A 23,032-nucleotide genomic window follows, 5' to 3' on the forward strand; every position below is an offset into this window, starting at 1 on the left:
TCGATTTTGTAGCCACGAATTACCCCGGCTTTCCTTGCACGGTTCAACCAAGCGAAGAGGCTTTTGATCACTCGCTAAAGACAGACGAGACGGATTTGGCAGTGTTACACTGCGGATTTGATGCTTTTGCGACAGAAATTAGTAGATCAAATGCAAAACTGTAGGAACATCCGAACAGTTCCGAAATACTTGCAACGCTTAACAATTGTTTAAAAAAATTTTATTTCACACGAAAATCCGCAGTCTGGTGATTTCTGGTTTCGAGTTGCAAAGAAATGAATAACGTTCTTCAAGACGTAGGGTTAAGGGTCAATTTGTGGAGGTTTCGCATTAGAATCGGCAGCGACGGCTCATCCGCTTCGTGCCAGGCACAGTGTCGTATATATGATAATGATATTCTCCTGGTAACAAGTTTAATGGTTCCGATGTCGGTGGCAGAGGTTTAAAGTGGAGCAATTGTTAATTAAAATCCGCGTGACGGCCGGTGGCCCACGCACTGTCCGACTCGGCCCGGCTCGAAGAATTTTCAAAAGCGGCCACGCACACGCTCCATCACAAACACCTCTCTCTCTCTTTCTCTTTCTCTCTCGATTTAGTGACCACGTAACGTTCATCGAGGTTAATTATAGGTTGGCACGTTCGACGAATTCGTCCTAGCCTCTCTCCCTCGGTTCATCTCTGTTTTTCTTCCCGTTTCTTTTATCCGAACGACTTCTCAGACACACCTGTGAAGGTATTCTCGTTATCCTACTACATGGAGTTGACCAAGAGCATCCCTATGGCGTGAACTGCAAGGGTATAAAGATGCTTACATACGCTTTTCATTTTCAGTGGAAGCTCGACACGCGGAGCAGGCCGCGACGCTGGAGGCGGCTTTGCAGGAAGAGAGACGCAGGTTGAGCGAGGCCGCAAAGGAACATCGAGCCGCGTTAACAAAATTGCGAGCAGAACAAGAGGCGGAATACACACGCAGGGAAGCGGACTTGAAGCGACGGTCGGTGGTACACGATCAGGGAGCGGCGTTGACGGCGGAAGTCGAATCGTTGCGCTCGGTGCTGGAGATCCGCAGCCAGGAGATCGCTCTGTTGCGATCCGAACTGGACAACAGCAGGCGCGAGATCGAGGACAAAGACGCGTTGCAGCAGCGGGTGGACACGCTGGAAGCTCGGTGCGAAGATTTGAAGGCACAGATCCAGTGTAAGGAGTCCCTGGAGAGGCAGATCGCCCACGAAAACGAGGTGCTGCACGAGTCTATCCATCAGATCTCGAAGCAGAATAAACGTCTGGCGCAGCGGAACGAGGAGCTGCAGTGGAGGCTGCGTCAAAAAAACGAGGTGGTGACCGTTCTTGCGAATCTGACGCCTAGGCTGTCGCGGTCCCTGGGCCCGGAGCAGGTCGAGCACACTCTCTCGCCGGACAAGAACGGTCCCCAGTCGTCCTCGATGGTGAAATTCATGGTGGAGAAGGGCGACTCGGTCTCCTGGACCCTGGAGATCGACGACGAGATGCTAAAGAGCGGCAGCAGCGCGGACGGGTCGCTGGCCACGCCCTCGAAAATCAGTAGGCCGGATTCCGCATCCGTGTCCAGACAGGGATCGCTGAGATTGACGCCCAGAAGATCATCGGTAGACATGAGAGCTAGGTCGAAGAGCATCTCCGTGACCGATCCCACGCGGGTTGAGGAGTCCGCGTGGTCCCCATCATGCAATTCCACCCCGATCCCCCGGCGAAGACCCAGGAGCGACCCCTCGTCCTCGTCCTCGTCGACCTCCTCGTCCTCGTCCTCCTCGTCCTCGTCGAATTGCGCGGTCGCTGTCGCGGTTGCAGCAGCCGCAGCCGCTGCCGCTGTCGCCGACGACTGCGGCGGAGGACAAAGGCCGCAGGAGGCCGGCGGCGAGGCGATGATCTCCGAGGAGACATCAGCAACTAGCAGCGAGGACGAGTCGTCGACCAGCAGCGACATCCCGCCGCTGCCCATACAGTTCGCCTGGGGCAAACCGATCAAGTAACGTCCTCGTGGACGTTTCGTTTTGTCGCGATCCAGAGCCCCAAACGCAAACGCCGCGTATAGATCATCCGCTCGATGATCGCTCGATCACTCTCGTCGCCGGAACTCGTTCTATGTACGCGCACCTTTTTCTATTACCGTCTGTACCTGTTATACTTGTATGTATCCGATCGCGATCGGCGTAGGCGTAGATCCGCGAGGAATCGAGTCGGATACGCGTTTACTATACCGGACCCCGGCGAGGAGGTCCGACGAGTTTGCTGTTACGAGAGCTTAAAACGCGATAGCTTCAGCATGCTTCGATTGCTGGTGATCGTCTCCTGGAAGCCACGAGCACGAGCGTTTAGATTAGAGACAATTTTTACAGTGTGCAAGTGTGCTCTTTTCCGAACAGTGACTCTTCTCGCCGAGCTGACTTTTCTTCGACGTGTATCTTTGTTTCTCGACACGGCCGCCTTCCGTGTCCATACTCGTAATTAGTCCATGGTTTCCGGTTGCTTCGAAGCGTGAACGGATCTTGCAATGTATTCGTTGACTGGTTCCGCAGCAACTTGATTTTGTTGTCAGGATTATTTATAACCAACGGGGTAGATGAGATGACACCGTTTGTGGATTAGGTCTGTGACGGATCCATTCGACGTACAGGGTTCGTTCGAGTCCGTAACAATCATCCCTTATTTGTAAAGACATGGTTCTGTGAAATTTTACCGAGGTAGGACTGTAGGCAAGTTTGAGTTGTTGTTGTATCGATGGACGCTTAGGCGAACCCTGTATTCGCCGGAAGGGGGTTCAAAGAGAGAAGTCTCCTTTAAAATAGAGAAAAGTGCGCGTAGAGATTATCGAATCGTTTTCGTTGGAAGATTGATCGATGGTAGGATGTTCACGGGCTACCGATGGCGATTCGCGAAGCCACGCGTTTCGTAGAACCGAATTGAATCGGGTCACACAGGTGTGCGCAGGGTTCGATCAGAGACCTCGAGGCTTTTCGAGGGGCTCGAGGGTGCCAAGAACCCTCCTTTTAATGATTGTCCGTACAATCGTTTCGCTGGCAAAGCATCTAGCTTAATTAACCGCGAAACGCTTGCGCCGGTTCTGGCTGAAGAACCGGCGCATAATTCGACAGCCTCGACTCTGAGAACTGTACACTGTGTTTGTTTGATTCGCGACACTTTTACACATGTCCGTTTTATAATGTATAATGCGTTTATATTTCGTCTGTACATAAACAACAACGATGTTTATAAATTAATTAGTCTTTATCGCAGACATTGTACATAGACAACGACCGTCAGTCAAAGCGATGATCCTCGATGAAAAGTGAAAAGGAAAGAGCAAATATGAATAGCGAGACGAAACGAAAGGGGGAAAACAAATATTTGTGCTCTCACGACCAACACTAACTCGTCGTTGAGATATATACACGCGTATATTTCGCATATGTAATATTACATATGCAGCTTACCGAACAGTACGATTATCGTGGTTCGTCGCATTCGGATCGATTCAATAATTTTTCTTCTTGCCTACTACAGTCCACGTGTCGACCATCACAAGTCTCGTGTCTGGGACTCTTTGCGAACAATGAGTTTTTATAACGTTTGACATTTTATCAAGGCAGATGTAACAGTCGCGACACTCTTTCATGGGCGAAAAAGAGTACGTTGCGATGAACAATGTTTGCTTGCAGCAGGAGTTTGCCGATTGTACGATTCTTGGACCCACTATATCCTGTATCATATTATTTTTCGTTCTATAACGGTATCTTTGTTCGTTGCAGTTTACGCAGTTGATGCAGTTTTGAGTGTTTTCTTTTTTTTTTTTAATTGGACCAAATTCTAGGAAAATGTAAATATGTTTGGTTGGTGTATAGCGGTATTTCGTAATAGGACCTAGATGTACTTTTAGGAGACGAAGAGTTCGCGAACTCCTGTTGTTAGCAAATCAAGCATTTTATTGTCGACATTAGACCACGCGATTCAATTTTAACCGCTCCGTTTTTCGCTGCGATATCGTGTTTACAGTTGATAATACAGGCATCACTTTTGTCGTGTCGACTGCCGTGCGTTGATAAATAGTCGATCGAACGTGCATATGTCGATTCGAAAGAATTGAAACACTCTGTTCCATGGACAACTTGGAGGGGAAAAAAGTATGTTCGGTAGCAGTAGTATAGGAATATTTGGAGGGTGTCGAATTATAAGGAAACAGCAAGTATTATTCGCCGAGAAGTGTGTGTTTCTCTCACATGTGCTGGCAAATTCAATGTATTATATACCTATCAAATAAATATTATCTGAATTAAGATAAATCCCGTAGAGTCTCTTCTAACGTCATCTACTTCCTACAATAGTAAACGATAGATGTATGCATACAGTAAATTTGTCACTGTCTATTTTTGTTAATTTTCGTATCCAGCTGCCGATAAAATAGAATTTCTCACGATCACGGTTTATCATTTTAGATGAAGGACATGCCGCAAGAGGTCGCCATCGATCCGATTCACAGTGTATTGGTGTATTTCCTATTTTCCTGTTGACAAGTAACCACGCGAAATTTTGTCGCACTACTTCTTGTGTATTTTTATCATCTTCTATTTATTATTATCTTATATACTTAAAAAGATTTCATTGATAGGTTAATACATAGGAGGGGAAAGAACGTCATTCGACGTTTGTCCTTAGCCCGCTTATTTTAAAAAGTGTGATTTTAAACGATGGAATCTTCGAAGACAGGAAAGAGAATAACATTGGATGATTCTGATACAAAACCACTTGTGCCTATTTTGGTACGACTTCACACAGATAGTTGTGCTACTCACAATATACACATTGATAAAAACGAGGTATCAAATAAGCACTTTCCCAGAACAATTTATGATCATTATTTCACAGTCTCTATTAATGAAATTTGTAACTTTGAACAGTTCAGGATAGGTCGTGCTAGAGACAATGATGAAATCATTTTGGATGCAGTGATATCTAGAAGGCACTGTATTTTCAGATGTGAAGGGAACGAAGAATGGACTATTAAGGATACTAGTTCTTCCACTACATTTGTCAATGATGTTTCTCTTGTATCCGGAGAGAACAAAAGACTCAATGAAGGAGATATTATACAATTCAGTACATACAGTCGGTTTAGATATATGTTCACTCTTGCTGTCAAAGAGGAACGCAGAACCAAGAAGCCTAGGATAGACGAACAGATATTGGATAATGTACTTATTGAGCAGAAAACGTTTTCAGAAAGTCAGGAATGTCAGAAAAGAGTTCTTAAAGAAAAACTACAGACAAAGCAAAAGGAACAAGACACATTGAAGCAAGAGTTGGAACAGCTTTTGATGCAACAATGTGCTGCTAAAGAAAACACGGAAGACTTAAAAAAACAAATTAACATTTTGGAAAATAAAATAGAGAGCGGTAACATCCAAGAACAGCATTTGCATAAAATGTATGCTGACTTGTTAGAAAAACTAGAAAACGAACGAGTGCAATTCGAAAAGAGATTGAATGATGAGAAACAAAAGTGGCAAGAAGCATTGGATGTGAGTAAACAGGAGAAAGAAGAGTTGGAGATCAAAATGAGGGAACAAATGGAAAAGTGGAGAGAAGAGCAGCAGATGGAATGGAAAAGCGTTATGGAAAACAGAGTTAAAGAGGAGAAAAGTATACAGGCACAATTGTTAAATGAAAAAACAGTTTTAGAGGAAAAGTTAAAGAAGACCGAAAAAGCATTAAAAGAAAAAGAAGCTGAAGTTGAAGCAACACACACAGATGGTAATAGCTCTACTTTATAATAGGACTATTAAATTGTTAGGTATAGAGTACAGTAATTTGAACTTTTTATTTGTAGTTGCTGGTCCTTCCGAATTGAGGCCTGCCGTCATAAACGATAGTTGCATATTTTTAGAATTTGTAAACGATCCAACGGGAATTCAAATCTTGGATACCATAGACTTAACTCTACCCACTCAAATTACTATAAATACAGAGGAGGAGCAAAAGGAAAGTGTAATCAATAAAGTTAGCAATATAATGGATGAACAATTGACTTGTAGCGTGTGCTCCGAGTTATTTGTGAAGGCAACGACTCTGAATTGTATGCATACGTTTTGTCATCATTGTATTGTTACATGGAATAAGAAGAAAAGGGAATGTCCCGTTTGCAGAGCACCGGTAACATCTATGAATAGATCGATAGTTCTTGATAATTTCATTGAAAGTATGCTGGAGAGTTTACCTACAGAATTAAAAGAAAGGAGAAAAGAGGTCATAGAAGAAAGGAAAGGTAACTACACAAGTATATGATGCCCTTACATTTCTGTAACAGAGGAATTAAGTTTGAAAATGTTTTACAACAATTTCAGCTGTACAACATAAAAGGAAGATTCGTTAACGCTTTGTCCTGCAGAAAAGTACAAGTCTGATTCCTGTTAATGTTCAAAATACTTTATTCAGTATGATTTTATATTTTTGAATAAATGCTGATAGCGTTAATATAAGGATATTTTGCTAATAATAGTATTAATATAAGATAAAAACAATTGGAACGCATAAATTTAATTTTCTGAAGAATATAATAGTATCATTAGTAATTTCCACTTATTATCTCATACAGCATTGTATTCGAAAAAGTAATTAAATTCAAATTAAGTTCAGAATGTACGATAATAAGTGGAAGAACAAAGTGCCATCTGATGGCAAAAGTTTTCAATGTGCAGATTATATTTAATATATAAAATTTTCTACTTTGTTTCTTTTGTTATACGTGACATACAGTACTTAAGGTTATTACATCAAAATGATATATTTTTTATTGATTAAAATAACAAACAAAACATATATATATATACGCTTTTCAATCACAATATGTACATATGTGGATCTCGTATGTTCTCCCTGCATTACCCTGTATTATTAATTATGTATGCAATGCAAATGATGTAAATTAGATGGCGCTGCAATCGGAACATAAAGTATGGCAGTGTCAGAGAGGGCTTTCAGTTTGTTTAGTTACTTTAAGGTAGTCGGAGCGGGGTGAATGACTATTAAGCAGTAATCTCTATTAGAAACACGACTTTTGGAAAGGTTAGGATTACAAATTTTATTTACAAGAATACACACAGCTTTGCATGGAGTGGAAAATTGTGTGCTTCGTTGTATAAATCTCGTTGTAATTTATTAACGTAACGTTCAACAATATATGTTAACTTTCAGAGCTTTAAACAAGATATTTAGCTGTGATATCAATCCATAGAATTTGAGACTTGCGTCATCAGTGCTGCGTGTTACATTGACAGTGTTTCATAGAAGGTATGTTTCTTGGAAATGATCAATTAATTAACCACAATATCTGACAAATAGTGGTTTCTAATTCCGAACGATTTTATCGGACCTACATGAATTCAAATGATATACAGATTTCCCTCTTTCGCGATTAATTCCAGAGGACTGGCACCAGTGACGCTGCGAACTGTTAAGTGCTTTTACACCGAGATTATTCGTCTACAATTGTCTATGGTTGTGACATCGAACTATAGCCTGAACGTCGCGTAAATGGCGAAATACAATATACGACGACACTAGGGTAAAGTGAAATCTTTTCGTTCGGTGGAGTGGTTTGTTGGTCCGTTGGTTCGATCAGATTTTTGTGTCGCTGACGGACCAAGCTCGACGATACGGTTACGTTGTTTCTCGCAGTGGGAAAACGACACGACTTTGGAAGGATGGCGACCTGACCCCTTCCGAATAATGGAATACTGTGCACAACGGTACGTTACTCTCGAACGAGCTTTATTTACCGTGGCTGTATGCGATCGTTTTTTCGAGTCATTTGTTACGTCTCAAAGTGCAAATGCGCGGTAACAACTGTTTCTCCAGAACCTGCCGAAGGTTACATGAGATGTTATTAAAGGCACTCACGCTTTCGGCCGTCGTCATGACAAATTTTTTTACACCTGTCTTTGTGCCTCCTCGACGACAGAACACAATTTTATGATATCGAATTTAAAACCACGTGCCTTTATTTATCATGTTCCTGAACATTTTGGAACAGGTTCCCGAATGTAATCTTTACTATCGATGATTATTTACATGCTTTGAATTTCCCAGAAATCATGTTTAGTTGAGAATAAAGAAACATGGAAGGGAGAACACTACTGTCAATGGAATTCTTAATAGTAGACGTTGACTATGACTTTTCTGGATGTTTCATGAGACTCTATGGACATTCTTGTTCATCTATTTCACCTATTCCAATATCTTTTTTTCTATGAATTATACATGATTTTTATCGACACTTATCAAAAACAGAAAAATTGTATTTTTGTTTAGTGGATTAACAAGAACTAGAACAACACTGCAAATCATTTACAGTTTCATTAACTTTCTTTTGTTTTCAGATTGTCAGTTTAAAATACATTCAATTGGTGCTATTAATCTTACAATGTAAGTTTCATTATTATTGTTTAGTCTTAAAATAATGATATAATGAAAATATTTATAGTACTAATTCGTTTTGTAACCTGTAAACAGATGGCTGATGTTGATCCGGAGACACTACTAGAGTGGCTCAGTATGGGCCAAGGGGATGAAAGGGACATGCAGTTAATTGCTCTAGAGCAATTGTGCATGTTACTACTTATGTCTGATAATGTTGATCGATGCTTTGAATGGTAAATCATAATTGTTAGGTATAAGTTATGCGTATCAACTGATTATACTAAAACTATTATTCTGACTGCAGCTGTCCTCCACGCACATTTCTCCCTGCATTATGTAGAATTTTTTTGGATGAGCTTGCACCGGATAGTGTCTTAGAAGTGACTGCTCGGGCCATCACATATTACTTGGACGTTTCTGCAGAATGTACACGCAGAGTAGTAGCAATGGAGGGTGCTGTAAAAGCTATTTGCAGTCGCCTATCCGGAGCTGGATTAGGTTCCAGAACTAGTCGGGACTTGGCTGAGCAGTGCATAAAGGTATCAAAGAATTAATTTCTTACATAATATAATTTGAGAATCATTTGTAATGTCATCATTGCCATAGGTGTTGGAACTCGTTTGCGCAAGGGAAGCTGGTGCTGTATTCGAAGCTGGTGGCCTTCCATGTGCCTTGTGCTTTATCCGAGAGCACGGAGCTCGTGTTCACCGAGACACCCTGCATTCCGCAATGGCCGTAGTGACCCGTCTGTGCGGGAAAGTAGAACCTCAAGATAAATCATTGCCGGATTGTGTCGAGGCGCTGTCAACATTACTCAGACACGAGGATGCACACGTTGCCGATGGAGCGCTTCGTTGTTTCGCATCGCTCGCCGATAGATATTCACGTCGAAACACAGATCCCGCTCCTTTAGCATCAAATGGATTAGTTTCTGAACTTTTGCATAGGTACGTTTCTAAAATTTCTAAGCTACAGTGGAGCAATACAGGTTTCTAACTTTTCTCGATTCCAGGTTGTCGAACGCAGCAGGGCCTGGTACAGCAATAGCAACGACTTCTGGAAATCCAAAGACACCACCACCTTCTAGCACAGCATCAACGATTCCGACTCCAGAAGCAAAATCGTGCGCTTCTGTGTCAACTATAATTAGCCTACTATCGACGCTTTGCAGAGGATCACCTTCTATAACCCATGATCTTTTACGTTCCGAACTGCCGGATGCAATCGAGAAAGCTTTGAAAGGCGACGAGCGGTGCGCCCTTGATTCTATGAGATTAGTTGATTTATTATTGGTTCTGCTGTTTGAAGGACGATCAGCGTTAAATCGTAATACAACCGGTGGTCCGTCTGGACCATTGTTACCACGATTGAGACGTTTGGACAGCGCCGGAGAGAAGTCTCATAGACAACTGATTGATTGTATTCGATCCAAGGATACGGACGCATTGATAGAGGCTATAGATTCTGGCGGCATCGAAGTGAATTTTATGGATGATGTTGGTCAAACGTTACTCAATTGGGCATCTGCATTTGGCACTCAAGAGATGGTCGAATTCTTATGCGATAGGGGAGCGGATGTTAATAAAGGGCAACGATCCTCTAGTTTGCATTATGCAGCTTGCTTCGGGAGACCAGCTATCGCTAAGGTGTTGCTTAAGCATGGTGCGAATCCTGATCTAAGAGACGAAGATGGGAAAACTCCACTAGATAAAGCCAGAGAACGGGTGGACGAGGGTCACAGAGAAGTGGCAGCTATATTGCAGTCTCCTGGGGAATGGATGCTGCCGAATCAAGAGCACAGGAAACCAGAAACCGAGACAGAATTCACAGAACCGAAAGGCGACCCTGAAATGGCTCCGGTTTATTTGAAGCGTCTGTTGCCGGTATTTTGTGCAACATTTCAATCATCAATGTTGCCCAGCGTTAGAAAAGCCAGTTTAAGTCTAATAAGGAAGATGGTGCATTATATTCAACCGGATCTGCTCGTTGAAACATGCGGTTCCGATAGAACAGGAGATTGCGGCGCTATGCTTGTAGAGGTGATTGCCAATGTATTGGACAACGAGGTAAGCTTGGGAGATCGAATCTTTCTATGATCAAAATTATCTTTCTCTCTTTTTATGTATATATGTATGTATATATTTCTTTAGGTCCTATGAACAAGTTAATATTATTACAGGATTAGTTGATAACATATTTTGAACATGTTAGTAGTCATGCAGGCAGGCAGGCAGCCAAACAGACAATTCTAGTGATTTAGTAAAGACTGTTCACAGGAGCTTGAGTTAAAAACACCATCACCACCACCTCCGCCTCTCAAGCCGTATATTGGCCCAAAATTGCGTTGCCTCTCATCGTGCAAGTCTTCCAGTTCCCTGAACTACATTGTTGATAAGACGGTAACGTCTAATTCTATATTTGCCAATCGCTAGTTGGAAGACCCCTTGTGTCCCCTATTTGCTATACGTGACGCTCCCAAATATTTTTTATTTTTTTTTCTTCACTGGGTTTTTTCATTAATAACTACGCAAATATTTCATTAACATTATTGCGTTCGTTCTATAATTTCTATAAAGCGTGATATCTAACATATATACGTAAGCATGTCTTACTTCTATTCTGAAAGAACGTTCGTTTAATGTATATATATTTTGCGATACTATAAAATATATCTACAACATAGAGTGGAGACATACTTTTTTTTTCTCTTTAACTACTCTTATACGCATTAATGTACACGTGGCCCAATGAGCAACATATATTTTAGCACAGAACGTGACATAAGAGGACAGTTAGGGCAAGTACTTTTGAAAAAGTTGATTCGAGAAAAAGAAAGATGTTCAAAGACCTTTTCGGTGAATGGAGAGTGGAAGTTTATTCTATGATATATAGATGAACATGATGAAGGATTAGATGCAAAGCTGGTTGTCCACTTCTGTCGACTGTCTGCCTGCTGCTGATGGGATTACTGGGCATTATTTGCTTGTGATTTCATTGAATCGCGTAATTGTTTTGCTCACAAATCAGATTGTGCCGTTCCATTGATGTTACACACAGTCAACGTGACAACAGCAGACAATTCGTAGAAACTTGTGTAGTACTTACTTCACGTAATTAAATCAAGAACCAAAAAAAAAATTAAAAAAAGAACAAAGGACCAGAAATATCTTTTTAACTTAAAAATTCGATACTGATTTTAACAATAGCATCGCTGAACGCCATTTAAACTACTCTTTTCTTTTTCTATTTTCATCTGAATAGGAGGACGAGGCCGGACACTTAGTGGTTTTGCAAATGATACAAGATTTGATGATAAAAAGCAAAGATGAGTTTCTAGAACATTTCGCTCGTTTGGGAGTCTTTTCGAAAGTCGCCGCATTAGCCGGACCAAAAGAGAGTGCACCGGATCCGGAAGCGGAATCGAATCAGTCTGGGGAAGAACAAAGAATGGAAGACGCAAGAGAGCTTTTAGTAGGAAGAGCATATCATTGGAGAGATTGGTGTATCTGCAGAGGACGCGATTGCCTGTATGTTTGGTCAGACGCAGCTGCCTTAGAACTATCGAATGGAAGCAACGGATGGTTCCGATTTATACTCGACGGAAAACTGGCGACAATGTACTCCAGCGGAAGCCCGGAGGGTGGAACAGATACATCAGGTGCGTTTCTCTTTTCTATAACATCAACATCAGATTCTCATCATGTCTCGTCCATCTTGCCATTGTCTTTCTCGTTGAAGTGTTCCCTTCACTTCCTTACACCCTTCGCGCCAATTTTGTTGGCCCTGTTCGAATCACTTTTTATTTTACATTTTATACATATATATATATATATTTTTTCTTTTTTCTTTTTTATTCATTTGTGATTAACTTTCTATTCGCGAGGGGAATAGTTTAGTAAATAACTGGTTTTACTAACTGCCTACAGGAAAAGGGAGGAACACAGAGTCGCTTACCACCGAAGGTAGGTACATACATGTTGGACTCTCCTAGTTGCGCACGATCTCCCAGACCCTTCAGTGTTAAATCATCGGTCGCATGACAACTCCTATATTTCTGCTGCATGCATGATCTGAACATTCTTCTACTGCCACAACATTATTCGGTTCATTGAATATAACTTCACCACCGCCTGCTTGGTCGGTCAGACCGTATCAATTACTGGACTATATGCATTGCAGAGAATCGCGGCGAATTCTTGGAGAAATTGCAAAGAGCTCGTAGCCAAGTGAAACCAAACTCTGTTAGCCAGCCTGTTTTGTCGCGTCCTGGCACGACCCGGCTGATCGTAGGAAATTGGGCATTATCCAGCAGAAGGGAAAGCATGTTGGGCATTCATAATAGCGATAGCTTGCAGGTGACTATTTTGAGAGAGGATTTGCCTGGATTTATTTTTGAGTCGAATCGAGGCACGAAGCATTCCTTCACGGCGGAAACTAGTTTAGGTAAGCGATGGTGTTTTATGTGCTTGTGCAACACAATCCCTGTTACTCTTTGCTTTCATTGCTCTTTCTTATATTTCAGGTCCAGAGTTTTCCGCAGGTTGGGCCGGAAAAAGAGGCAAAAGATTGAGATCCAAGATCGAAGCCATCAAGCAGAAAGTGAAAATGCAAGCTCAGGACATTTACGAGCGTTATTTCAAAGCTGCCCAGGCTCAACCACGTGGAGTGGTCGCCAAGTTAGGTGTTATCGTCAGTCAGATAGAGAAGGCTTGTCAGAAGCAACAAGCCGGGAACAGAGAATGGCGTAGCATACTGCAAAGCACGCTAGAAGAACTAAAACTTTTATTGAATGAAGAAGGGAAGGTATCCGCGTATGAGCTGCATTCCAGCGGCCTAGTTCAGGCGTTGCTTGTCCTGTTGGCAGCTCCGCCAGGACCACAGCCGCCGACATTAAGAGCGACCAAGCTTCGAATGCAACGAATAGTAGTATTTAAAAATTGTTTCCACGTGACGGATGTGAACAAGGTACACAACTCCGCGAAAATTCTAGTCCACAAATTGGTCTCTGTACTGGAATCTATTGAGAAGTTACCGGTCTACTTGTACGACACGCCAGGCTCCGGCTACGGCTTGCAAATTCTGACCAGAAGACTGCGCTTCCGCTTGGAAAAAGCTGCTGGTGAGAGCTCTCTGATAGACAGGTCTGGTCGTAGCTTGAAGATGGAACCTTTGAGCACCATACAACAGTTGGAGAACCATTTGTTGCGAATGGTAGCGAAACAGTGGTACGATCATGATAGATCTACATTCACGTTTGTGAAGAAATTAAAAGAGGGTAACAGGATAACGTTCAAGTATCAGTACGACTTTGATGAAAATGGTTTATTGTATTGGATCGGTACGAATTCAAAGTCATGCAGCGAGTGGGTGAATCCAGGCCAATACGGTTTGGTCGTTGTCACATCTAGCGATGGGAGAAATCTGCCCTACGGTCAACTCGAAGATATTTTGAGTCGTGATCCTTCGGCGTTGAATTGTCACACGAACGATGACAAGCGAGCGTGGTTCTCGATCGACTTGGGGGTCTGGATCATCCCGACTGCTTACACGCTGAGGCACGCAAAAGGCTATGGTAGAAGCGCTCTGCGAAACTGGTTGTTCCAAGCATCCAAAGACGGAGTCAACTGGACGCATCTCTACGCTCACGTCGATGACACATCGCTGAACGAGCCTGGGAACACAGCTACGTGGACGTTAGAATTGACGACAGAAGAGACGCAAGGTTGGCGTCACCTGCGATTGCAACAGATTGGAAAGAACTCGTCCGGCCACACGCATTACTTGTCCGTATCCGGATTCGAAGTTTATGGTGAAGTTACTGGCGTATGCGAGGACTTGGGTCGTGCTGCTAGAGAAGCTGAGGCTGGAATCCGAAGATTGAGAAGATTAATTAAATCCCAAGTACTTCGTCATTTGGTCGCTGGTGCTAGAGTTGCTAGAGGCCTAGATTGGAAATGGAGGGATCAGGACGGCATACCGCCAGGTATGCGAATCTTTTATTTCAAATCCACGTGTATACTGATAATGAGTCATCAAAGTATTTATTCTTTCAGGCGAAGGTACCGTAACAGGAGAATTGCATAACGGCTGGATAGACGTAACATGGGATCACGGAGGTTCCAATTCCTATCGAATGGGCGCAGAAGGGAAATACGACTTAAGACTAGTTGGTGCGGGCTTAGACTCAGATAATGGAACAAAAGGTAAAACTGGTACCGGAGTGCTAACAGGACGAAAATCCAGCAGTACTCCTAGCTTGCCGGATTGCACCGATACCGTGATGCGTGGTTCGGTAGCGTCTACCGATCAAGCAGCAAGTGCAGACAACTTGGCGGCTAAGGTACGATCAACGTTCTTTTGCATCAGAATCGCAGGCGTGTTCTTTGAATTACTGTACACTCTTCAAACGCAGTGAAATATGTGCGACTTAGAGTAGAGAATCTCACACCGGTTTCAAAGCAGCTTAAATTTTGTGTTTGTTGCAAGCAGCAAGCGGCTGAATCGATAGCAGAGAGTGTGTTGTCGGTTGCTCGTGCTGAGGCGGTTGTCGCTGTAACCGGTGAAGGTGGAGCAAACTCGACTAGCGAATTGTCGGTTGTATTACACCCAAGACCCGACACTACCGTGACAAGTGATCTGGCAACGATTGTTGAGAGTCTTGCCCTTAACACTGACTGTTCCAGCAACAGTAACAGCAATCGTGCATCTAGTAGTTCGAAACCGTTGCTTGCTACTGTGCGAGGAAATAAGGTGTGATGCCCGCGTAATCATTGATCTAACATATACATGTATCACATCAGTGTGCATAGCATTTGTACTAATTTTATGTTGAAATACATTTACAGCCAGTGGCAAACTTGCTCGAGGCAGCCGAAGCACTTGACCGTGTCAGAGAAGGAGCCGACAGGCTACGCAACAATACTAACAGCTTTTTAAGCGGAGAGTTACTTAGTATAGTGCCTGTTAGAATTAGCGTGTCAGGCGAGTCTGAGGATAATTCGTTAAGGATAAAACCTGTACAAAGACATTCTGGAATCGCTGATGGTATGAGAACAGCACTATTCCCTTCTCTCTTATTCATTGTCCATATAATCTCAATAAAAACTAATCGTTTTTTATCGCTGCTCCATGTGTAAAAAAAAGCGTAACATACTCACATATTACGTTTCCTCTGAACTAGCTACCAAAGAATGCAGTCGGGACAAAGAAGCTAGCTCGTCTACGCAAAACACAACCGGAGGATGTCCTGTTGTCGTGACCAATCCCATGTCTGTGTCTGTCCCCAACCTTGCTTGTTCAGATACTAGCAATACTTTGGAACCAACAACAGCTACCGGTTTGTTGGGAACTTTTACCGCAATGACTCGAAGAAGAACGTTTGGTTAGTGTTCATGAAATATTGCTAGACACTATCTACATATCTTTCCGTATATCAGCTGTACTGCCCAACGCCAACTTTGTGTTCCGATGAACCGTAATTGCCAACTGGTTATCGGAACGCAAAGTAACGTTTTCATACTCCACTAACAAAGTGTTCCCTCGTAGGACCTACAGGTGGACAACACATCGCTTCTAATTCCAATACTGGTTCAAATTCCCGCGGACCTAATTCTGTGTCAAGCTTAGTTCGTCTCGCCTTGAATCCTAATTTCCCTGGTGGTTTACTAAGCACCGCGCAAAGTTATCCAAGCTTAACCAGCAGCGGTCAAGTCGCAGGCAGCGGTGTTACGACAACAACAGGTGCTGGATTAGGACAAGCGTTAACAATGTCTCTGACTAGTACAAGCAGCGATAGCGAACAGGTAAGGATCGGTGAATATTCGGACAAACATGTGTTCGAATACCTTTTCTCATATGTTCATGTCTATGTATGGTATTGATCATCGAGTGTATGATTTTATATAATGTAATAAGCAGTTATTGCTACAGGTGAGTCTCGAGGACTTTTTGGAATCTTGTGGAGGTGTTGCGAGTTCTAGTGCTAGTGGTGCTAGGATCATTAACAGACCAACCCTCGTGACGGAATTAGAAGACGACGAGGATGTTGTCCTCGAGGAGGAAGAGGATAACGACGAACATGATCAAGAAGTGAGTCTCGGGAACTTTATATAAATTTGGTTTTGTAAATTAACGAGTCTCTGTAACACAGTGTAATGCGTAATTCTTTTCTCTTCGCTTTCAATAGGAGGACGATGAGGAAAATGAAGACGAAGGTGATGGCTGTGAAGGAGATTACGAAGAAGTGATGGTAAGCCGTAATTTGTTGGCAACGTTTATGGAAGAGGAGGCTTCTCAGAGTAGCAAGAGTCGTGCTTGGGACGACGAGTTCGTGTTGAAACGTCAATTCTCAGCTTTGATACCCGCTTTCGATCCTCGACCTGGCCGAACGAACATTAATCAAGTAAGTGAGGGCAAACAGTTGATCTACACGACACGCAACAATTCTCTTATTCTTATTACACAATTTTCGTTGATAGACAACAGATCTGGAAGTTCCACCACCTGGTAGCGAAACACAATCCAGTGCTCGCGTAGGGTCGCTGCCTATGCCGAGGCTATTGCTGACATTGAAAGGCCCAGGCCTTCCAGGTGTACCGGATGTCGAGTTACCGCTCACTGAACCGCACGCCAGTATTTTTCAAGCTGTGCAGGAGTTGATGCAGCTTACTGAGCTAGGAAGTCGGCAGGAAAAACTAAGAAGAATATGGGAACCAAATTATACGTAATGCACATTCATATGTACATGAACAAACTGTTTCTTACTCGTGTATGTAACTTGTCTTTTGTTTGCAGTATAATATACAAAGAAGCTAGGGATGAAGAATCATCAGGAAGAGCAACACCAATCGTGACGCTGTACTCCCGCAATGCTACTCAAAATTCTTCAGCGTGCACCGTCGAGGACGTGTTACAACTTCTTAGGCACGTTTACGTATTGAGCACGACTCGCGACGATGGCAAACATATAGACTACGACGAGTCCGAGGAATCTACGTGTTGCGTTCACCCTGACGACTTCACCTCGAAGAAGATCACGAATAAAATCGTGCAACAAATTCAAGACCCGTTGGCCCTAGCTGCCGGAGCGTTGCCGAATTGGTGCGAGGAGTTAGCCAGGAGTTGTCCGTTCCTGCTGCCTTTCGAAACCAGACGATTGTACTTCAGTTGCACCGCGTTCGGGGCATCCAGGTCCATTGTGTGGCTTCAAACGCAGAGGGACGCCGTTCTCGAAAGACAAAGAGCGCCAGGATTGAGTCCGCGACGCGACGACAGCCACGAATTCCGTGTTGGCAGACTCAAGCACGAAAGAGTGAGCGTACCTAGGGGAGAGAAATTATTAGACTGGGCAGAACAAGTGCTGAAGGTACAAAATTTGTGTTTCATAAAGTCAAATATCTCGTGTAATCAATCATTCTCCCTACTGTCACGATTATTTTCCATTGCAGGTGCACGCGAGTCGAAAAAGCATATTAGAAGTTGAGTTTGTTGGTGAAGAAGGAACTGGTCTCGGACCAACATTAGAGTTCTTTGCATTGGTAGCAGCAGAATTGCAGCGCAAAGACCTAGGTCTGTGGCTGTGCGACGACGAGGAATCGCAAGAAGATACGGAGGAACAAATCCGAGTTTCTAGCGATCAGGTTCGACCGGCAGGATATTACGTGACACGACCAAGCGGCTTGTTCCCTGCTCCCTTACCACAGGATTCAGCCGCTTGCGAGCGTGCTGTGCGATATTTCTGGTTCCTGGGTGTATTCTTGGCGAAGGTTTTGCAAGATAATAGATTAGTAGATTTGCCGCTGTCCCGTCCTTTCTTAAAGTTAATGTGTCACGGAGACATCACAAACAATGTGAACGAGAAGATCGGCTTGTCCGGCGTCACCCAGGAAAGCATGTCGTCCAGTATGTCCAGCAGCTTCATATCAGAAGAGGGTGAAGCTGATGCCGCGTACTCCGCGTTCGTACCTTCTCCATGGTACGCGGGTCTTTTGGATATAGAGGATCTCGTGCACGTGGATCCAGTAAGAGGCGAGTTCCTTAAAGAGATCCAAACCGCAACTGCTAAACGCGACAGAACATTTTCGGACGGTCGCAATTCAGCGGACGAGGAAACATCTCTGAGCATCGCCCATCCGTCTGGGATGTCCGTGCCTATCGAGGATCTGGCTTTAACGATGACCTACTCTCCCAGCTCAAAGATATTCGGACACGATCAAGTAGAATTGGTTGAAGGTGGCGCGGACATAGCGGTCACTATGGAAAATGCAAGGGAATACGCGGAACTGACAGTTAATTACTGTCTCGATCGAGGAATCTCGAAGCAGCTCGAGTCGTTTAGATCTGGTTTCTCAAAGGTCTTCCCAATGGAGAAACTCCATGCTTTCAGTCCCGAAGAGATAAGGGCGATGCTCTGCGGTGAACAAAATCCACAGTGGACTAGAGAAGATTTGCTCAACTACACTGAGCCTAAGTTGGGTTATACGAGAGAGAGGTAAATAGACACGTTAATTGTGCATGTTGTAATTGTATCTGAATCGAACTTCTTTTTCTTGTTACAGTCCTGGATTCCAGAGATTCGTGAACGTTCTAGTTTCGTTAACTGGCCCAGAAAGAAAGGCTTTCTTACAGTTTGCGACCGGGTGTTCAGCTTTACCTCCTGGTGGATTATGTAATTTGCATCCTAGATTAACTGTGGTGAGAAAAGTGGACGCTGGCTCAGGTGGTTATCCCTCCGTTAACACCTGTGTTCATTACTTAAAATTACCAGAGTATCCTACTGAAGAGACACTTAAAGAGAGACTCTTGGCCGCGACTAGGGAAAGAGGTTTCCATTTAAATTAATTTTGTTTCTGGTTGGGCATCAATCTGCTGTGGTAAATAGAACCAGAAAAGGTACACGCTCTTAAAGCGTGCGAATCGACTTTTGCTTCAAAGAACGAACTGTGTGGTCTACACTCGAAAGCAAAATGTCTGGCCTTGATATTATTCGAAAAAGAAAACCGAAAATAATTGTCCAATAGAAATCAGTTTAAAAGATTTAACACGTGGCCTGGAACGGAAACGCGTAACAAGGTGTTTAGACTCGCTTAAATAAAATAATAGCTATCTGCGTAACGCGACTATTCTAAGACATAATATTTGCTACGTAATTACATTCTGATTTATACGGTATCTAATAATGCGAATAAGGAACAGGATTCAACTTATTAATTGAACAGATGAAAAGAAAAATGATTGTCGCAAGTTATCCGTTCCAGATGATCATACGATGCGATAACAAGTTTTGTCCGATACAATAGAAATTGTATTTTCTCAAAAAAAAAAAAGAAAAAGAAATGTAATACACGCGAGTGTTTTCAAGTATACATATTTGCTGTCCTTGTGGAACAAGAACTTTACAGTTCCTCGATATAGAACGAATGTTCGTACTGTCTTCTTTGTGGAGTATTGTTATGCTTGAAAGTGATTCGTATTGTAAGGAAAAAGAGACACCCTTGATAAAAATTTCTATTTTCTTTGTTAGCATGCCTCTACGGTACTGTAACACACATTGTCATTATTGAAATGCACGAGAACAGTGTAAATCAAAATTATCCTGTGCAAAGTGCTAAGTTTTTTTTTTTTTATTGGTCACTATGAGATGATGTATTTTAGCATCCAGACCAAGTTTCACAGCTTCAAATGTTTGTCCCTTTTAGCCGAACGTATCAGCATCATTAACAGACAGGCAAAACTTAAAGACGAGAACGATGGAAAACGTTTTAATGAACGAAACCGTTCACAAGACTATGCAAGCTGAGCACTCTGCATCTTTGTACAATATGCTACTTAATGCTCACTCGATAATTATAATTATAGGCGGAAATCAATATACCTGTAATAATAGTGTCTAGAAGAAAAGATATGAAAATAATATAAATGTGAAAAAAGATTGATTAATGATATCGATATGAGGAATAGTTACTATTACTGTAATATAAATTATTATTGATTCTTGGGGAAAAGAATAAAAGAGAACAAAAAAACGTTATAAAGTATAACATGTTCTTCAACGTAATTTGTTACATGTTTTATACAGTCTATGAATATAAACGTATGTGTTTAACAATTCCATTGCCCTTTAGAAAAGATATGCATATCACTATGTCCCGTATAATGTACGAACTACGTAATACCGCTAATATAATTTACACGGTTCCATTGGTGTCCTTTTTGAAGGCTTTTTAGGACCATGGTGTCGCATCACATTACATATACCATGAACAAAAATTTAGTCTTTACAATTTTGCTGAACGGGGTATGGGGTCTTCATAATTACGTTGTTGCGATCCTAGTCACTTTTTTTGTAAAACAGTATTCGCTTCTGCGCGTTCTTCTTCCAACTCTTTAGCAGTAACATTTAACTTGGCTCTTGCATAATCACTGATTGGAAGTCCCTAAAAAATTATGATAATTATTATCTATGTGATAAATATCTATCACAAGGTATATCGAATGCTTACTTGGACGATTTTGTATTGCTTATTTTGTATGGTTACTGGGAAGGAGAATACAATATCCTTTGGAATTCCATAACTTCCATCAGACAGGACACCCATGCTAACCCATTCTCCTGGATTGGTACCCATCCACCAATCTCTCATATGATCACCGGCCGCTTTCGCAGCTGACATCGCAGATGACATTTTTCTCGCAGCAATCACAGCTGCACCGCGTTTCTGTATTGTCTCTACGAAAGTAATGTTAAACCATTGTTTGTCATTCATAGCAGAGGCTACCGAAATATTGCCACTTGCATCAGCAAAAGTTGCATGCGCAGCATCAGGATATTGAGTCGAACTATGATTGCCCCAGATAATGACTTTTTTCACTTTGTCAACCTGTTTGCAGTTATAAATTTAGGTATAAATTACATCTTCTAATGTAATATATACAAATGTATTGTGACATTAAATATACCTGCACACCCAATCGTGCTGCTAAGGCTGCTTGAGCACGATTTTGGTCCAGTCTGGTCATGGCAGTAAAGTTTTCTTTTGGTATGGATGGTGCATAGTGAGAGCAAATCAATGCATTTGTATTGGCAGGATTTCCAACCACCAACACCTTAACATCTTTCTTGGCAAATTTATCCAAAGCCTCCCCTTGGACTTTGAATATTTCTACATTAGCAGCTAACAAATCTTTGCGCTCCATTCCCTCTTTTCGGGGCATTGCTCCAACAAGAAATGCAGCAGCGACATCCTTAAAAGCAACAGTTGGATCAGCAGTTGGCACAACATCTGCAAAATGAAACATCCATGTATATTTATGATTTCAATCGTAAGAGCATATATATGTATGCTCCAATAGAATCAACGTGTTACATAATATACTATACGTTATGTAACAAGTACTTTTTGCACATGTTGCATAAGAAGACCAAATGACTTTTTGGAAATTTCATTTTCATGCTCTAACATTGTACAATTTTATCCACTGGTCAAAGAATATTCGGTAATTGAATTTTTCATTGTCAAAATAACCTTGTGTCTTTACCTCTCAAAAGAGGAAGAGACAAGTCTTGCAGTTCCATAACCACCCCATCCAACACCTTCATCATGACTGGGATATCTAATAAACGAAGATTGACTGGTTGGTTTGGACCAAAGACTGATCCAGCAGCAAGCTGGTACAGCAGGGAATAGGCAATTTGCCCTGCAGCTCCTGTAACCACCACATTAATTGGCTCTGCCTGAAAATGTAAAGGAGAAAATTAATCCATGCCACATCAAATTTGTATTTCGTTGAACTTGATTCAGTAGAATGTATTGTGACGTCGTATATTGTGCAAGGGAAATTATAGCCCTTGCTGAAACAATGGTACCCAGATAGAAATGATTCGGGATGCAGGTGGTTAAATGAATGCCGTGTCCACGATTTAATAATAACTATCAAAAAATGATTGTAATATTTTGAATGACATACGAAGGTCAAATGTAGGTTAAGCCGTGGTTTTACAATATACAATGTGCAATAACATCGTAAATTGTTCGATAAAGGGCAATAATACGTGGAAGATGGCTGGCACTTACCATGTTTCACCGGCGTTTAGTATGATACAAACCAGTTCCAAGCAATCTCAAAGAGAGTGATAGAATCTTCCAGAAGTGTTGAGGTCGAACTGATTGGTGTAATAACATTGACAGCGACTAGCCTGGAAGATAGATTTGAATTCGAATGTTCGCGCGGGAGGCAAAATATTTTAGCGAACTGACTTCGCGTTTTCTATCGACGAAACCATAGTAATATTTAATTAATTTATCGACGACTGTGACCGCGAGACGGGAGAGACGTTCATATGCGATAACGATGTTAGTATCACGAAGAATAATCGATATTTTCGGAAAAATTATACGTACTTATGTAGTTGAGCAACTGTTTGTTTTTCAAACAGTCTTTTTTAATATGTCTCACGTACGGGAAATTTAATTTGAACAGGAATCGTTGAAAAGTTTATACGTTTGATTTTTGCCGACCGTATTTGAGTCTGTATACTAGACAAGCAAGATATTGTTGCATAATATTTACAGATATTTCAAAAATT

The 23,032-nt window shown here is 42.2% G+C and overlaps 4 protein-coding genes across 17 annotated transcripts in view; 3 read left to right on the top strand and 1 right to left on the bottom strand.

The window, feature by feature from the left end:
* The window catches only part of toc (toucan), a 34,025-nt gene extending 29,709 nt beyond the window's left edge, over positions 1-4,316 (top strand). For all 5 annotated transcript variants that reach the window (XM_076518301.1, XM_076518300.1, XM_033481032.2 and 2 more), the window contains one exon: positions 832-4,316. In XM_076518301.1, the coding sequence (XP_076374416.1) occupies positions 832-2,009 (1,178 nt within the window). In that variant the 3' untranslated portion in view covers positions 2,010-4,316. The remainder of the gene's footprint in view (positions 1-831) is intronic.
* Positions 4,317-4,449: 133 nt separating this feature from the next.
* LOC117226569 (uncharacterized) lies at positions 4,450-6,849 on the top strand. Of its 2 annotated transcripts, none has more exons than XM_033481034.2 (4): positions 4,450-4,850; positions 4,932-5,784; positions 5,861-6,295; positions 6,375-6,849. In XM_033481034.2, exons 1-4 carry the CDS (start codon positions 4,722-4,724, stop codon positions 6,401-6,403), a joined length of 1,446 nt encoding a protein of 481 aa, XP_033336925.2. In that variant the 5' UTR covers positions 4,450-4,721; the 3' UTR covers positions 6,404-6,849. The 2 variants fall into 2 exon arrangements, with proteins under 2 accessions (XP_033336925.2, XP_033336927.2); XM_033481036.2 differs by having other exon boundaries at positions 5,009-5,784.
* A 178-nt stretch (positions 6,850-7,027) lies between these two features.
* Positions 7,028-20,486, top strand: Ufd4 (ubiquitin fusion-degradation 4-like). Of its 8 annotated transcripts, none has more exons than XM_076518304.1 (24): positions 7,028-7,095; positions 7,225-7,320; positions 7,455-7,778; positions 8,409-8,454; positions 8,542-8,681; positions 8,753-8,987; positions 9,055-9,395; positions 9,461-10,514; positions 10,725-10,847; positions 11,710-12,106; positions 12,375-12,410; positions 12,628-12,891; positions 12,971-14,431; positions 14,502-14,788; positions 14,938-15,198; positions 15,294-15,492; positions 15,629-15,829; positions 15,994-16,250; positions 16,366-16,536; positions 16,634-16,849; positions 16,926-17,170; positions 17,242-17,812; positions 17,895-18,937; positions 19,005-20,486. In XM_076518304.1, exons 5-24 carry the CDS (start codon positions 8,542-8,544, stop codon positions 19,285-19,287), a joined length of 7,785 nt encoding a protein of 2,594 aa, XP_076374419.1. In that variant the 5' UTR covers positions 7,028-7,095; positions 7,225-7,320; positions 7,455-7,778; positions 8,409-8,454; the 3' UTR covers positions 19,288-20,486. The 8 variants fall into 8 exon arrangements, with proteins under 8 accessions (XP_076374419.1, XP_076374421.1, XP_076374420.1 ...); XM_076518306.1 differs by having other exon boundaries at positions 16,378-16,536; XM_076518305.1 differs by having other exon boundaries at positions 16,003-16,250.
* Mdh1 (malate dehydrogenase 1) lies at positions 20,470-22,988 on the bottom strand. 2 transcript variants are annotated; one of them, XM_033481163.2, is made up of 6 exons: positions 22,848-22,988; positions 22,521-22,642; positions 21,985-22,180; positions 21,406-21,728; positions 20,949-21,326; positions 20,470-20,882 (listed from the first exon to the last, which is right to left on the bottom strand). In XM_033481163.2, the coding sequence occupies exons 2-6, from the start codon at positions 22,521-22,523 to the stop codon at positions 20,781-20,783; spliced, it is 1,002 nt and encodes a 333-aa protein (XP_033337054.2). In that variant the 5' UTR covers positions 22,524-22,642; positions 22,848-22,988; the 3' UTR covers positions 20,470-20,780. The 2 variants fall into 2 exon arrangements, with proteins under 2 accessions (XP_033337054.2, XP_033337053.2); XM_033481162.2 differs by lacking the exon at positions 22,848-22,988 and having other exon boundaries at positions 22,521-22,661.
* Between the last annotated feature and the right edge of the window lie 44 nt (positions 22,989-23,032).

Source organism: Megalopta genalis, chromosome 2, assembly GCF_051020955.1.
Source record: "Megalopta genalis isolate 19385.01 chromosome 2, iyMegGena1_principal, whole genome shotgun sequence".
NCBI classification, from domain to species: Eukaryota; Metazoa; Arthropoda; class Insecta; order Hymenoptera; family Halictidae; genus Megalopta; species Megalopta genalis.

What these genes read in the sequence shown, in the direction of transcription:
- LOC117226569 (XM_033481034.2), top strand. Translation starts at nt 4,722, where the DNA reads ATGGAATCTTCGAAGACAGGAAAGAGAATAACATTGGATGATTCTGAT. An exon ending in TGAAGCAACACACACAGATG is followed by an intron (nt 5,785 to 5,860) that starts GTAATAGCTCTA and finishes TTTTATTTGTAG; the next exon opens with TTGCTGGTCCTTCCGAATTG. An exon ending in GGTCATAGAAGAAAGGAAAG is followed by an intron (nt 6,296 to 6,374) that starts GTAACTACACAA and finishes CAACAATTTCAG; the next exon opens with CTGTACAACATAAAAGGAAG.
- Ufd4 (XM_076518304.1), top strand. Translation starts at nt 8,542, where the DNA reads ATGGCTGATGTTGATCCGGAGACACTACTAGAGTGGCTCAGTATGGGC. An exon ending in GACTCGAAGAAGAACGTTTG is followed by an intron (nt 15,830 to 15,993) that starts GTTAGTGTTCAT and finishes GTTCCCTCGTAG; the next exon opens with GACCTACAGGTGGACAACAC. An exon ending in TTGGGTTATACGAGAGAGAG is followed by an intron (nt 18,938 to 19,004) that starts GTAAATAGACAC and finishes TTCTTGTTACAG; the next exon opens with TCCTGGATTCCAGAGATTCG.
- Mdh1 (XM_033481163.2), bottom strand. An exon ending in GTCTCTTCCTCTTTTGAGAG is followed by an intron (nt 21,729 to 21,984) that starts GTAAAGACACAA and finishes TTCATTTTGCAG; the next exon opens with ATGTTGTGCCAACTGCTGAT. An exon ending in AGCAATACAAAATCGTCCAA is followed by an intron (nt 20,883 to 20,948) that starts GTAAGCATTCGA and finishes ATAATTTTTTAG; the next exon opens with GGACTTCCAATCAGTGATTA.